This window comes from Bombina bombina, chromosome 4 (assembly GCF_027579735.1).
Source record: "Bombina bombina isolate aBomBom1 chromosome 4, aBomBom1.pri, whole genome shotgun sequence".
NCBI lineage: Eukaryota > Metazoa > Chordata > Amphibia > Anura > Bombinatoridae > Bombina > Bombina bombina.
This window is the reverse complement of record NC_069502.1, coordinates 58,648,470-58,662,927: the sequence shown is the minus strand read 5'-3', so window position 1 is coordinate 58,662,927 and position 14,458 is coordinate 58,648,470. Positions and strand designations below refer to the sequence as shown.

The following is a 14,458-nucleotide window of genomic DNA, read 5'->3' as shown; positions in this document are numbered from 1 at the left end:
GTGATGCTGCATAACTGTAAAAAGCTGACAAGTAAATATCACCTGAGCATCTCTATGGGGCCTAACTATCAAGCTCTGAAAGGAGCTTGAAGGCCCGTGTTTCTGGCGAGTCTTCAGACTCCCCAGAAACACACGTTATGGAGCAGCGGTCTAAAGACTGCTGCTCCATAACCCTGTCTGCCTGCTCTGATGAGGCGGACAGGAATCGCCACAATTCAACCTGATCGAGTACGATCGGGTTGATTGACACCTCCCTGCTGGTGGCCGATTGTCCGGAGTCTGCAGGGGGCGGCGTTGCACCAACAGCTCTTGCGAGCTGCTGGTGCAATGCTGAATACGGAGAGCATAATGCTCTCCGCATTCAGCGATGTCTGTCGGACCTGATCTGCACTGTCGGATCAGTTCCGACAGACATTTGTTAAATTGGCCTCTATGTAAAAAGGGAAAATATTTTACCTAAAATTTTGTTCAGCTCACAGTAGTAAGTGCTCCGTTAACAGTTATTTTTCAGCTGCTGTTAGCTGCATATTGGAAAAAAATATATATGTAATCTCATGTGCTTTCACTGAAGTCTTGTGAGATTTCATAGTATACGACCTTAAACTGAGGAGGGAAATAACATGACTGTGCTGCACCTGCCAGATGCACACTCATTTGCAAGTCCTGGGACTAGCATCATGATTGGCTGCATAAAGTCCCTTTACAATGGAATGTGGCATTGGTTAAAGAACACATTTTGAGGTAAAATATCTTTCTTTTTTACATATAGATGTTCATGTGATATTTTCTTGTCAGCTTTTACAGATATGCTGCATCACTTTCAAGTGCTTTAACTTTTGGGCATTATGTCATTTTAAGCAGGCCCTGTCTTAGGAAAATGTGAGTTCTGTTTATATGTAATAATATAAATATGGTGACAATTGTTTTCCTTTTCCCAAAAAAATATTTTTTAAAAAAAATGCAATTCATTTGTTGCCAATAGTTTATTTTATTTCCAATTAAGTTGATTCACTCTCATTATCATTACAATTTGATATTTCAATCAAGTGTCTCTCCTGATCGCTTATAATTTTGCATATAAAGTTACATATTTTAATTCAATGTATTTTGTTGCAGATAAGTTGGTTTTATGCAGGAACTCCAAAGACCTGGACCTCGCAGACATGGAGACATTCTTCTCTTCCAGGTATATGAATATTCACGTAACGCCCGACCATGTTACGGCACATAAATGTTTGCGTAAAACCATCCGGAAGAGAAGATATTACTGCACATCTGTATGAGAGAAAAAAAAAACAGGATGAAAAACAAACAAAAATAAATTAGTTCGGGGCTGAGGTCAGCAAGTTAATCAGTAAGCAATTATTCACGCCTGCAAGGTTACTCACATTATGTAAAGGTTTGCTCACGAGCCTGAGGTGATTGTCAGACATGTGCGACTGTCACTAATGACTGGCTCAATGGCTTTGTTCTGCTCAGAACTAGAAAAGCTCCCAAGTGGTATATTTAACCTATGGGATCCATTTATCATTGTGCAGACGGACATGATCTGCTATAGCGAACCATGTCCGCCACACATCGATAAATGCCGACAGCATATGCTCTCAGCATTTATTATTGCACCAGCAGGGTTGATTTCTGTCCGCTGCCTCAGAGCAGACAGACAGGTTATGAAGCAGCGGCCTTTAGACTAGTATTTAAATATATATATGTCCCGTCCCGGACGACTTAGAAATTGCAGCGGCTGATTTAGAAATTGCAACAGACGACTTAAAATTGTTACTTTTTTGCTGTCTTTAACATTGAGTGGACTACTAACTTTTCCCCCCTGGGCTAGTAGCTTTTAACCCCTGACTAGTATACAAAAGGGATAGTTTTCCACCCCTGTATATAAGCATATACATATATTTTTACATAGAAATACAGTTCCCCATAGACCGCAATGTAAAGGCACTTCTTAGTGCCATTTTTTTTTCTGACACCCCACAATACAACTTTAACCCCATAAAACTACATTATGCTATTCTAAAGGCACACTATGGGGCATATTTATCAATGTGCTAGTGGACATGATACAAAGTAGCATATCATGTCCGCCGCACATCGATAAATGCCAACAACATACGCTGTTGGCATTTATCATTGCACTGATCCATTTAAACTACTGGAGTGTGTTCATTTGTTTACAAATATGTCATTTACCTTCATTTTGCCATTTGAAATAGCTGAATTTGCATTTAACCCCCCACCTTGTACTGAAAATTTTAGTAGTGCAGTAACAGCTACAGAAATATTAAACAAGAGACATTAAAGGATCCCAGTGAGGCTGGGAGAGATGGCTCAGCCTTAGCTTTAAATACCATAAACTGCAAAGGAGATTTTTAGTGGGTACATTTGTAATAATCGTTTAAGTTTTAAACAGAATCTAAACTTTTTATTTATAAATTATTAAAAGCACTAAACAAATGGGTTGGATCTATGGGGTCAATTTATCAAGCTCAGTATGTAGCCTTCAGGCTCGCTGGAAACAGAAGACCGCTGCTCCATAACCTGTCTGCCTGTTTTGAGGCGGGAGACAGAAATGAACCCGATCAAATAAGATCGGGTTGAGTGACACCCCCTGCTAGCGGCCGATTGTCCTTGAATCTGCAGGGGCGGTATTGCACCAGCAATAATAAATGCAGACAGGGTATGCTGTTGGCATTTATTGATGTGCGGTGGACATGATTCGTTATAGCCGATCATGTCTGTCCGCACCATGATAAATCTACCCCTATATGTCAGATGTGCAGATGTTCATTAATAGACAACTAGCTACTTTTTACGCATTCAGAATACATTTTCTCTTAACTATAGATTAAGAATCTTATACATGTTTGTTTTTTACCTCGGATTGTTGTTCCCATTATTTCTCAAGGAGTTTCCAATGCGAATTTCTGCTCCGTTCAGTCTTGACCCATGAGTCCCTCTGTTTGTGATCACCACCTTTGATATTTTGTAACAACTTAGCAAATCTACTCTCCACCATGGATTATATTCACAGTTGGTGTGCATACATGACCCATGATAAAGGTCTGTATCTGTGTTTCCATCTATTGCATTCATAGCTAGTGCAAAGCTGCCGTCATGATCAACTGTATAGACAGATGACTGTGTCGCACGACCTTGAAGTGCAATATTTGTGTCTGTTTTCATAAAATATAAAGAAAACAAAAAAGTTTACGTCAGTTACCTTCAAAGGAGAAACATTTAATCAAGGAATCAAAGAGAAAAGTTTTTTGATAGTGTTGAGAAATTTAGAGATTTTTTTTCGTTCTTGTGAATAACTGCTCTAATAAAAACACATTTATCACTCCATGACAAGAGTCCATTATTAATTTAACTTTTTGGCTGTATTTTTGTTTTTAAATATTTATATAATTTACCTTCAGCACAATATATCTTACCCTTATCCTAAATCACTAGTGATGCACCATACCTGTAAAAAAACACTGAATAGCAAATATCACATTGACATCTCTATGTAAAAAGGAAGATATTTTTTAATATTTCAGCTCAACAGAGTAAGAAAGGTATTTGAGCAGTTAGCATTGATAATGGTGATTTGTGGTATTTTTATTCACCCTGTAGATGATAGTAAAAAGGGAAATTATGAGTTCACACTTTGCTTTACTGTGTTCTCATTAGTTTATGGTTATAATTAAGAGGGGGAAACATGGCTGTCTGTGTCTATACATGCCTGATGCAAGTTCCCTTGCAAGTTCCAGGACAAGCATCTGATTGGCTGCTTAAAGTCCCTTACAATGGGATGTGGCTACTGAGGAAATTTTGAGGTAAAATATCTTCTTTTTGTTTTACAGAGAGATGTTAAAGTGATATTTTCTAGTCAGCTATTTTACAGGTGTTTCAGGTAACTCAGCATTTAGATAGCATGTCCCTTTACGTCTCTTGCTTGTTAGTTTTTATTTTATTTGTTTATTTTTGTTTTTAGTGAAAACTTTGCTTGTGGAAAATAGTATTGTGAGAATTAGATTGATATTTTTTATATGGTCAATTTACTTTAGGTGGGTCAATTACATTTTTTATGATATACATTATTTCTTACAAATCTAAAATTTATCCTCCATAAGCTTAAACAAATTCTTTAATAAATAAATAGTTTAAATTCCAAATCAGCCTATAAACGTTCACAAACAGAATACGGATTTGTCACACGCTGGCCGGCTTACGCATTTCAGCAGTTGATGTACTCATAGGGGTAGATTTACTAAGCAGCGGATGCTTCTTTCAACCCCAGATGTTTCTGGCTCAATGGAAACTTAACCCCTTAACGACCGAGGACATGCAGGGTACGTCCTCAAAAAAAAGGCAGTTAACACCTGAGGACGTACCCTACACGTCCTCGGTGTGGAAAGCAGCTGGAAGCGATCCTGCTTGCTTCCAGCTGCTTTCCGGTTATTGCAGTGATGCCTCGATATGGAGGCATCCTGCAATAACCTTTTTAAGCCTTCCGGTGCAGAGAGAGACACTCTGTGGCCCTCTCTGCACCGGAGATCGGTGGCTTACTGCGTTGGTGGGTGGGAGCCGGACCGGGAGGCGGGTGGCGGCCATCGATGGCCCTCGTGATGTAGAGGGGGGCGGGATCGTGAGCGGGGATGCCAGGGGGCTCGCACTGATGTGCGCACGTGCACGGGAGGGCGGGGGAGGGCGCGTACATGGGGAGGGAGCGGGTGGGAACCGCTACACTACAGAAAAAAAGTGTAGGAAAATGAAAAAAAATTGTAAAAAAATAAACAAATCAGTTAAAAAAAAACACATCAGTTAGGTGGTGGGGGTTGGTCTGTGGGGAGGGGGAAGCTACACTACAGAAAAACCGAGCAAAAAATTAAAAAAACATATTTTTTTGCAAACTGGGTACTGGCAGACAGCTGCCAGTACCCAAGATGGCCCCCAATAAGGCAGAGGGGAGGGTTAGAGAGCGGTTTTGAGGGGGATCAGGGAGGTTGGGGGCTAAGGGGGGGATCCTACACAGTAGCATATGTAAATATGCTAAAAAACAATTTAAAAAAAACAACCTTTTATTTTAGAACTGGCAGATTTTCTGCCAGTACTTAAGATGGCGGGGACAATTGTGGGGTGGGGGAGGGAAGGGAGCTGTTTGGGAGGGATCAGGGATGTGGGATGTGTCAGATGGGAGGCTGATCTCTACACAAAAGCTAAAATTAACTCTGCAAGCTCCCTACAAACTCCCTAATTAACCCCTTCACTGCTAGCCATAATACATGTGTGAGGCGCAGCAGCATTTTGCGGCCTTCTAATTACCAGAAAGCAACGCCAAAGTCATATATGTCTGCTATTTCTGAACAAAGGGGATCCCAGAGAAGCATTTACAACCATTTGTGCCATAATTGCACAAGCTGTTTGTAAATAATTTCAGTGAGAAAAGTAAAATTGTGAAAAATGTAACTTTTTTTTTTTTTATTTGATCGCATTTGGCGGTAAAATGGTGGCATGAAATATACCAAAATGGGCCTAGATCAATACTTTGGGTTGTCTACTACACTACAGTAAAGCTAAAATTAACCATACAAGCTCCCTACAAGCTCCCTAATTAACCCCTGCACTGCTGGGCATAATACACTTGTGGTGCGCAGTGGCAGTTAGCGGTCTTCTAATTACCAAAAAGCAATGCCAAAGCCATATATGGCTGCTATTTCTGAACAAAGGGGATCCCAGAGAAGCATTTACAACCATTTGTGCCATAATTGCACTAGCTGTTTGTAAATGATTTCAGTGAGAAACCTAAAATTGTGAAAAATGTAAAGTTTTTTTTAATTTGATCGCATTTGGCGGTGAAATGGTGGCATGAAATATACCAAAATGGGCCTAGATCAATACTTGGGGTTGTCTACTACAGTACACTAAAGCTAAAATTAACCCTACAAGCTCCCTAAAAGCTCCCTAATTAACCCCTTAACTGCTGGGCATAATGTGCGGTGTGGTGCGCAGTGGCATTTAGCGGCCTTCTAATTACCAAAAAGTAACGCCAAAGCCATATATGTCTCCTATTTCTGAACAAAGGGGATCCCAAAGAAGAATTTACAACCATTTATGCCATAATTGCACAAGCTGTTTGTAAATAATTTCAGTGAGAAACCGAAAGTTTGTGAAAAAATTTGTGAAAAAGTGAACGATTTTTTGTATTTTATTGCATTTGGCGGTGAAATGGTGGTATGAAATATACCAAAATTGGCCTAGATCAATACTTTGGGATGTCTACTAAAAAAATATATACATGTCAATGGATATTCCGGGATTCCTGAAAGATATTGGTGTTCCAATGTAACTAGCGCTAATTTTTAAAAAAAAAAAAGGTTTCGAAATAGCAAAGTGCTACTTGTATTTATGGCCCTATAACTTGCAAAAAAAGCAAAGAACGTGTAAACATTGGGTATTTCTAAACTCAGGACAAAATTTAGAAACTATTTAGCATGGGTTTTTTGGTGGTTGTAGATGTGTAACAGATTTTGGGGGTCAAAGTTAGAAAAAGTGTGTTTTTTTCCATTTTTCCTCATATTTTATAATAAAAATTTATAGTAAATTATAAGATATGATGAAAATAATGGTATCTTTAGAAATTCCATTTAATGGCGAGAAAAACTGTATATAATATGTGTGGGTACAGTAAAAGAGTAAGAGGAAAATTACAGCTAAACACAAACACCGCAAAAATGTAAAAATAGCCAACGGACAGAAAATGGAAAAGTGCTGTGGTCATTAAGGGGTTAAAGAGACATAATACTCATATGCTAAATCACTTGAAACTGATACAGTATAACTTTAAAAAGCTGACAGGAAAATATCACCTGAGCATCTCTATGTAAAAAAGGAAGATATTTTATCTCACAATTTCCTCTGCTCACCAGAGTAAGTGCTGTATAAAAAGTTATACTTCAGCTGCTGCCCAGCTGCAGGTAAAAAAATATAATAAATAATAGAAATGTGCGATTCGTTTCGGATCGATTCGGAAATTCGGCCGAATTCGGTAAATTCGGGATTCGGATCAATTCGAATTTCCAAATTAAAATAGTGCTGAATCTACCGAATAAATCCGAATTAGTTCGGATTTATTCGGATTTATTCGGTAGATTCGGATGGCCATGGATTACACTAGTATTGTACAGTATATTAGGTTATATCACTCTGCTATGGGTTACACCTAATATACAGTACATAATACTAGTCTAATACACAGCACATCCCACCTAACACTTACCGAATTTCCGAACCGAATCGAACCGAATTCAGCCAAATTGATTTGAATCCAAATGAATCTGAAACGAATCCGAACCGAAATTCAAAAAAATCCGAATCGATCCAAACCGAACCAAATTTTTTCGCCATGCACATGTCTAATAAATAATAATAAAGAAATGAACAGCATCCAATCAGCATCAACAGTGCTGAGGTCATGAACTCTTTTGATCTCATGAGATTTCACTTAAAGGGACACTCAATCAAAAGGAAACTTTCATTATTCAGATAGAGCATACCATTTTAAACAACTTTCCAATTTACTTCCATTAACAAAATGTGCACAATATTTTTATATTTAAACTTTTTGAGTCACCAGCTACTACTGAGCATGTGCAAGAATAAGTGTGTATGCATTTGTGAATGGCTGATGGCTGTCACATGGTACAGGGGGAGTGGAAAAAGACATAACTTTTAAAATTGTCAGAAAAAAAATCTACTACTCATTTGAAGTTCAGATTAAGTACTATTGCATTGTCTTGTTATCTTGCATTTGTTGATTATGCAAATCTACTGTGTTGACTGGTTCTTTAACTCTCATGAGATTTCATAGTAAACTTCCTTAAACTGAATAGGGAAATAACCGGACCGGGGGCAACCTCTTCATGCTGACTTAGACAAAGCTCAATCCCTTGCCGGTCCCGGGACAGACACTCTGTGGCCCTCTCTGCATCGGACATCGATGGCCGCAATCGTTGGTGGGTGGGAGGCGGGTGGGTGGCCATCGATGGCTTCAGGTATGAAGAGGGGGCAGGATCGTGGGCGTGATTGCCGGGAGTGCGCACAGATGTCCGCGCATGCACGGGGGCGACGTGCAGGCACGTGCACGGGGCAGGAGCGGGTGGGAACTGCTACACTACGGAAAATTTGAATGCTACAAAGTGGGAGAAAGGGGGTGGGAATTGGCAAAAAAATAGATCTAAGGGTTCTTGGAGGGGGTGGGGGGTTGGTCTTTGGGGGGGGGAAGCTACACTACAAAAAAAAGATGGCTCCCAATAAGGTAGAGAGGGAGGGTTAGAGAGCTGTTTGGCGGGGGATCAGGGAGGTTGGGGGCTAAGGGGAGATTCTACATAGCAGCATATGTAAATATGCTAAACAAAATTAAAAAAATTCAAAGATACCTTTTATTTTAGTGCTGGCAGACTTTCTGACAGTACTTAAGATGGCTTGGTCAATTGTGGGGTGGGGGAGGGAAGAGAGCTGTTTGGGAGGGATCAGGGGGTGTAATGTGTCAGGTGGGAGGCTGATCTCTACACTAAAGCTACAATTAACCCTGCAAGCTCCCTACAAGCTACCTAGTTAGTCCCTTCACTGCTAGACATAATAAACGTGTGATGTGAAGCGGAATTTAGCGGCCTTCTAATTACCAAAAAGCAACGCCAAAGCCATACATGTCTGCTATTTCTGAACAAAGGGCATCCCAGAGAAGTATTTACAACCATGTGTACCATAATTGCACAAGCTATTTGTAAATAATTTCAGTGAGAAACCTAAAGTTTGTGAAAAAGTTAACTTTTTTTTATTTGATCGCATTTGGCAGTGAATTGGTGGCATGAAAAATACCAAAATGGGCCTATAACAATACTTTGGGTTGTCTGCTACACTACACTAAAGCTAAAATTACCCCAAAAAGCTCCCTACATGCTCCCTAATTAACCCCTTCACTGCTGTGCATAATAAACGTGTGGTGTGCAGTGGCATTTAGAGACCTAATTACCAAAAAGCAACACCAAAGCCATATAAGTCTGCTATTTCTGAACAAAGGGGATCCCAGAGAAGCATTTACAACCATTTGTGCCATAATTGCGAAAACTGTTTGTAAATAATTTCAGTGAGAAACCTGAAGTTTGTGAAAAAAATTTTGAAAGGTAAACAATTTTTTTTATTTGATCACATTTGGCAGTGAAATGGTGGCATGAAATATACCAAAATGGGCCTAGATCAATACTTTGGGATGTCTTCTAAAAAAATATATACATGTCAAGGGATATTCAGGGTTTCCTGACAGATATCAGTGTTCCAATGTAACTAGCACTAATTTTGAAAAAAAAGTGGTTTGGAAATAGCAAAGTGCTACTTGTACTTATTGCCCTATAACTTGCAAAAAAAGCAAAGAACATGTAAACATTAGGTATTTCTAAACTCAGGACAAAATTTAAAAAATATTTAGCATGCGTGTTTTTTGGTGGTTATAGATGTGTAACAGATTTTGGGGTCAAAGTTAGAAAACGTTTTTTCATTATTTCCTCATATTTTATTATTTTTTTATAGTAAATTATAAGATATGATAAAAATAATGGTATCTTTAGAAAGTCCAATTAATGGCGAGAAAAACGGTATATAATATGAGTGGGTACAGTAAATGAGTAAGAGGAAAATTACAGCTAAACAAAAACACTGCAAAAATGTAAAAATAGCCCTGGTCCCAAACGGACAGAAAATGGAAAAGTTCTGTGGTCATTAAAAGGTTAAAGTCCTTTACAATGGGGTGTGAATACTTAGGACTTTTGAGGTAAAATTAGCCGCGAATGTACAGGGGGCGGCATGGCATAAGCATTTCACAAGAAATGCTTGTGCAATGTTAAAAGCCGACAGCGTATAAATCTATGCCTTTGCCTTTTATTATTTCATATCTCAAATATTTTGTTTATTATTTATTTATTTTTTTCCTTAGATGTTTTCTGGGAATATCATTTTACATTTACATACGCACTATAAGTGGGGATATACATTATTAATATTTGTTCTTTTTTTATTTTTTTGTATTACTTTTGGTTTTTAGAGGTTATGTTTGGGAACTATATTAATCACAAATCAGTTTAGAAAAAAAGTAAGATTTAGGTTATGACACTTTTTTAAAATGTTTTTCCTGGTTTAATAAATTTGTAAAAATATGGTTTCATTTCAAACTGAGACTGCTTTAAAAAAAAAATACCAGGTACTGATAATCAAAACAATTCATGAGTAATTGGGCAAATCAAGTTCAGGCAAATTGATGTTTCATTGGAAAAGACGTAAATCACACATTACCGCACTGTATTGAGAACACTTCAGAGCTAACTATCCGATACATGTTTTGCTCGATCTGCGGTTTATTATTGTGTTTTAGTTAAAAGAGAGATTCTGAGGATGTGCAGTCTTGGTGGGTGGGTGGTAGCATTTGGTTAGGGGTTTAAAGGAACAGTAAATAAATGCATAATAAAAAGACAATGCCATAGCACTTAGGGGTCGATTTATCATGGCCCAAATGGGGCTGTATACCACTGTTTCCGAGCGAGTCTTCAGGCTTGCAGGAAACAGGAGTTAAGAAGCAGCGGTCTTACGACTGCTGCTCTTTAACTTGTATGCCTCCTCTGAGGCGGCGGACATCAATCTGCCCGATCTTGGGTTGACTGACACCCCCTGCTAGCGACCGAATGGCCGCGAATCTGCAGGGGGCGCCATTGCACAAGCAGCTCACCAAAACTGCTTGTGCAATGTTAAATGCCGACAGCGGATCACATCCGTCCGACAGTTAATAAATCGGCCCCTTAGTCTGAACTTCAAATTAGTAGTAGATTTTGTTTCTGACAAATAAAGTTATGTTATTTCCACTCCCCTGTATCATGTGACAGCCATCAGCCAATCACAAATGCATATATGTTTATACTGTGAAGTCTTGCGCATGCTCAGTAGGATCTGGTGACTCAAAAAGTGTAAATATAAAAAGACTGTGCACATGTTGTTAATGGAAGTAAATTCGAAAGTTGTTTAGAATCACATGCTGTATCTTAATCATGAAAGTTTCATTTTGATGTGTGTGTGCCTTTAACAGACATGTTAGATCCAGGGGGCAGGAATAAGCCATTAATCTAATTAAGACATTACCACATGCTATTAAGTTTGTGTTTCACATAATAAGTATGGGACAGAAAAAGAAATATTGCACTTGGTAAATGTCTTTGCTTAAAATGTTGTTTTTATTTTAATGTGATCTCAAGTGATGTGCTATTAAAGGGATACTGAAGCTCATTTTTTTTTCATGATTCAGATAGAGCATGACATTTTAAGCAACTATCTAATTACTCTTATTATCAAATTCTCTTTGTTCTCTTGTTATCTTTGTTTAAAAAAAGCAGAAATGTAAGCATAGTAGCCAGCCTATTCTTGGTTCAGCACCCTGGGTAGTGCTTGCTGATTGGTGGCTGCATTTATATGCCTGTCGTCATTGATTTGTCCAATGTGCTCAGTTAGCTCCAGGTATTGCTTTGCTGCATTGATACCAAGTGAATTGTATGCTTTAAATTGTACGCTCTAAATTGTACGCTTTAAATTGTACGTTCTAAACTGTACGCTCCCAATTGTACGTTCTAAATTGTACACTCTAAATTTTACACTCTGTCTGAATCATGAAAGAAAATTGTTGGCGTTCATGTCTCTTTTATCTATCCCTAAACAAATACATTAATGCAGAGCAAATTTCTAATGAATGAAAAATCTATTCAGAGGGTAACTGACATTACTGCTTTGCTGTACAGAATACTTTTCTTTATGTCACTGATACATTGTAGCAAGACACTTACTTTCGCATCCCGTATCACTCCATACCATGCTAAGATCTCTTTTTTCTATGAAACAAAAGGAAACAGCAAAATAATAAATAGAACCATTCAAAGGTGATATGTAAAAAAATATATATATATCAAGAAGTTAACATAGTGTGAATCGGTTTAGGACAAATATAAAACAATAATTTGCATGAAATCTACTCACAAGTGTTTGCCAGTACTAAAATAAAAGGCTTTTTAAATATATATTCTGCAGTGTAGGATTCCCCCTTAGCCCCCAACCTCCCTGAAACCCCTGAGAATGTGCCAGGTAACGTTAATGACGTTAGTCATTGAGGGGTTAAGTAAGTCATTGAGGGGTTAAGTAACAGAGGATCCTATGATCCACAAAACTTCCAAGTAACCACTTAACCCTAACCTAACTACTAAATGCCTTCAACCTTATTAAAGCAGTATATCCAACATGCCCATATACAAATGCACTCAGAAGGCTTCTTACTTATCAAAAACACCACTCTATCCAATTGCAAAATAAACACATAGGGGCCGATTTATCATGACCCGAATAGGGCCAAATACCCCTGTTTCCGCGATAACCTTTAGGCTCACCAGCAACAGGAGTTAAGAAGCAGCAGTCTTAAGACCGCTGCTCCTTAACTCAGACTCCTCCTCTGAGGCTGCGGACATCAATCCGCCCGATCGAGTACGATCGGGTTGGTTGACACCCCCTGCTAGAAAATCTGCAGGGGGCAGCATTGCGCAAGCAGTTCACCAGAACTGTTAGTGCAATGTTAAATGCCGACAGTGTATGTTGTCGGCATTCAGCAATGTCCAGACATTGATAAATCAGCCCCATAAACTCCATTACTATCATTAACTCAAGATTGGAATTAACACTAAAGTTTTCTGGTCTATAACCACACCAGCTATTAATATAACTATAACTTTATGATGTGATATAGGGAAATGAATCAGGAGACATTTTTCTATATTTACACCATTTGTGGGGCATTAGCAGGCCTGCCCTTTTGGCAGGGCAAGAGGGGTACCTTCCGCCGGGCCCTATACTTTGGAGAGCCCTGTACTCATCAAGAATAGTGATGTCGTGAACATAAAATTTTCCGTTCACGAACGGTGAACGCAAACTTCCGCAAATGTTCGCGAACGGGCGAACCTGGCGAACCTCCATAGACTTCAATAGGCAGGCGAATTTTAAAACCCACAGGGACTCTTTCTGGCCACAATAGTGATGGAAAAGTTGTTTCAAGGGGACTAAAACCTGGTTTTAATCCATAAAGGGCATAAATCACCTAACATTCCTAAATTGTTTGGAATAACGTGCTTTAAAACATCAGGTATGATGTTGTATCGATCAGGTAGTGTAAGGGTTACGCCCGCTTCACAGTGACAGACCAAACCCCCCGTTTAACACGTGTGAAGGAAACTGACTGCTATAATTTCCAGGCAAATTTCTAGTTTTTTTTTAATGTACACTTTTGTTACACCAGATATGAGTTGCACTGGTGTGAAACTGTGCCCTGGCAGGCCCTAAAACGCACACGTGTGAAGGAAACTGACTGCTATTATTTCACAGTCAAATTTCTAGTTTTTTATTAATGTACACTACTGTTACACCAGACATGAGTTGCACTGGTGTGAAACTGTGCCCTGGCAGGCCCTAAAACGCACACGTGTGAAGGAAACTGACTGCTATTATTTCACAGTCAAATTTCTAGGTTTTTTTTAATGTACACTACTGTTACACCAGATATGAGTTGCACTGGTGTGACACTGTGCCCTGGCAGGCCCTGAAACACACACGTGTGAAGAAAACTGACTGTTATTATTTCACAGTCAAAAAAGTGGGGTTTTTTTTAATGTACACTACTGTTACACCAGATATGAGTTGCACTGGGGTGACACTGTGCCCTGGCAGGCACTGAAATGCACACGCGTGAAGGAAACTGACTGCTATTATTTCACAGTCAAATTTCTAGGTTTTTTTTAATGTACACTACTGTTACACCAGATATGAGTTGCACTGGTGTGACACTGTGCCCTGGCAGGCCCCGAAACACACACGTGTGAAGGAAACTGACTGCTATTATTTCACAGTCAAATTTCTAGTTTTTTTTTAATGTACACTACTGTTACACCAGATATGAGTTGCACTGGTGTGACACTGTGCCCTGGCAGGCCCTGAAACGCACACGTGTGAAGGAAACTGACTGCTATTATTTCACAGTCAAAAAAGTGTTGTTTTTTTTTTTAATGTACACTACTGTTACACCAGATATGAGTTGCACTGGTGTGACACTGTGCCCTGGCAGGCCCTGAAACGCACACGCCTGAAGGAAACTGACTGCTATTATTTAAGAGTCAAATTTCTAGTTTTTTTTTTAATGTACACTACTGTTACACCAGATATGAGTTGCACTGGGGTGACACTGTGCCCTGGCAGGCCCTGAAACGCACATGTTTGAAGGAAACTGACTGCTATTATTTCACAGTCAAAAAAGTGTTGTTTTTTTTAAATCTACACTACTGTTACACCAGATATGAGTGGTGGCACTGGGCAAGTGGGCACAGTATACGCT

General features: G+C 39.1%; 1 protein-coding gene across 1 annotated transcript in view; it reads right to left on the bottom strand.

Annotated features, from left to right (window-relative positions):
• Positions 1-968: 968 nt before the first annotated feature.
• The window catches only part of LOC128655895 (fucolectin-like), a 60,450-nt gene continuing 46,960 nt past the window's right edge, over positions 969-14,458 (bottom strand). Inside the window, exons 4-6 of the mRNA XM_053709487.1 lie at positions 11,877-11,921; positions 2,888-3,185; positions 969-1,275 (exon numbers count right to left, since the gene is read on the bottom strand). Coding sequence (XP_053565462.1) covers positions 1,128-1,275; positions 2,888-3,185; positions 11,877-11,921 — 491 coding nt within the window. The 3' untranslated portion in view covers positions 969-1,127. The remainder of the gene's footprint in view (positions 1,276-2,887; positions 3,186-11,876; positions 11,922-14,458) is intronic.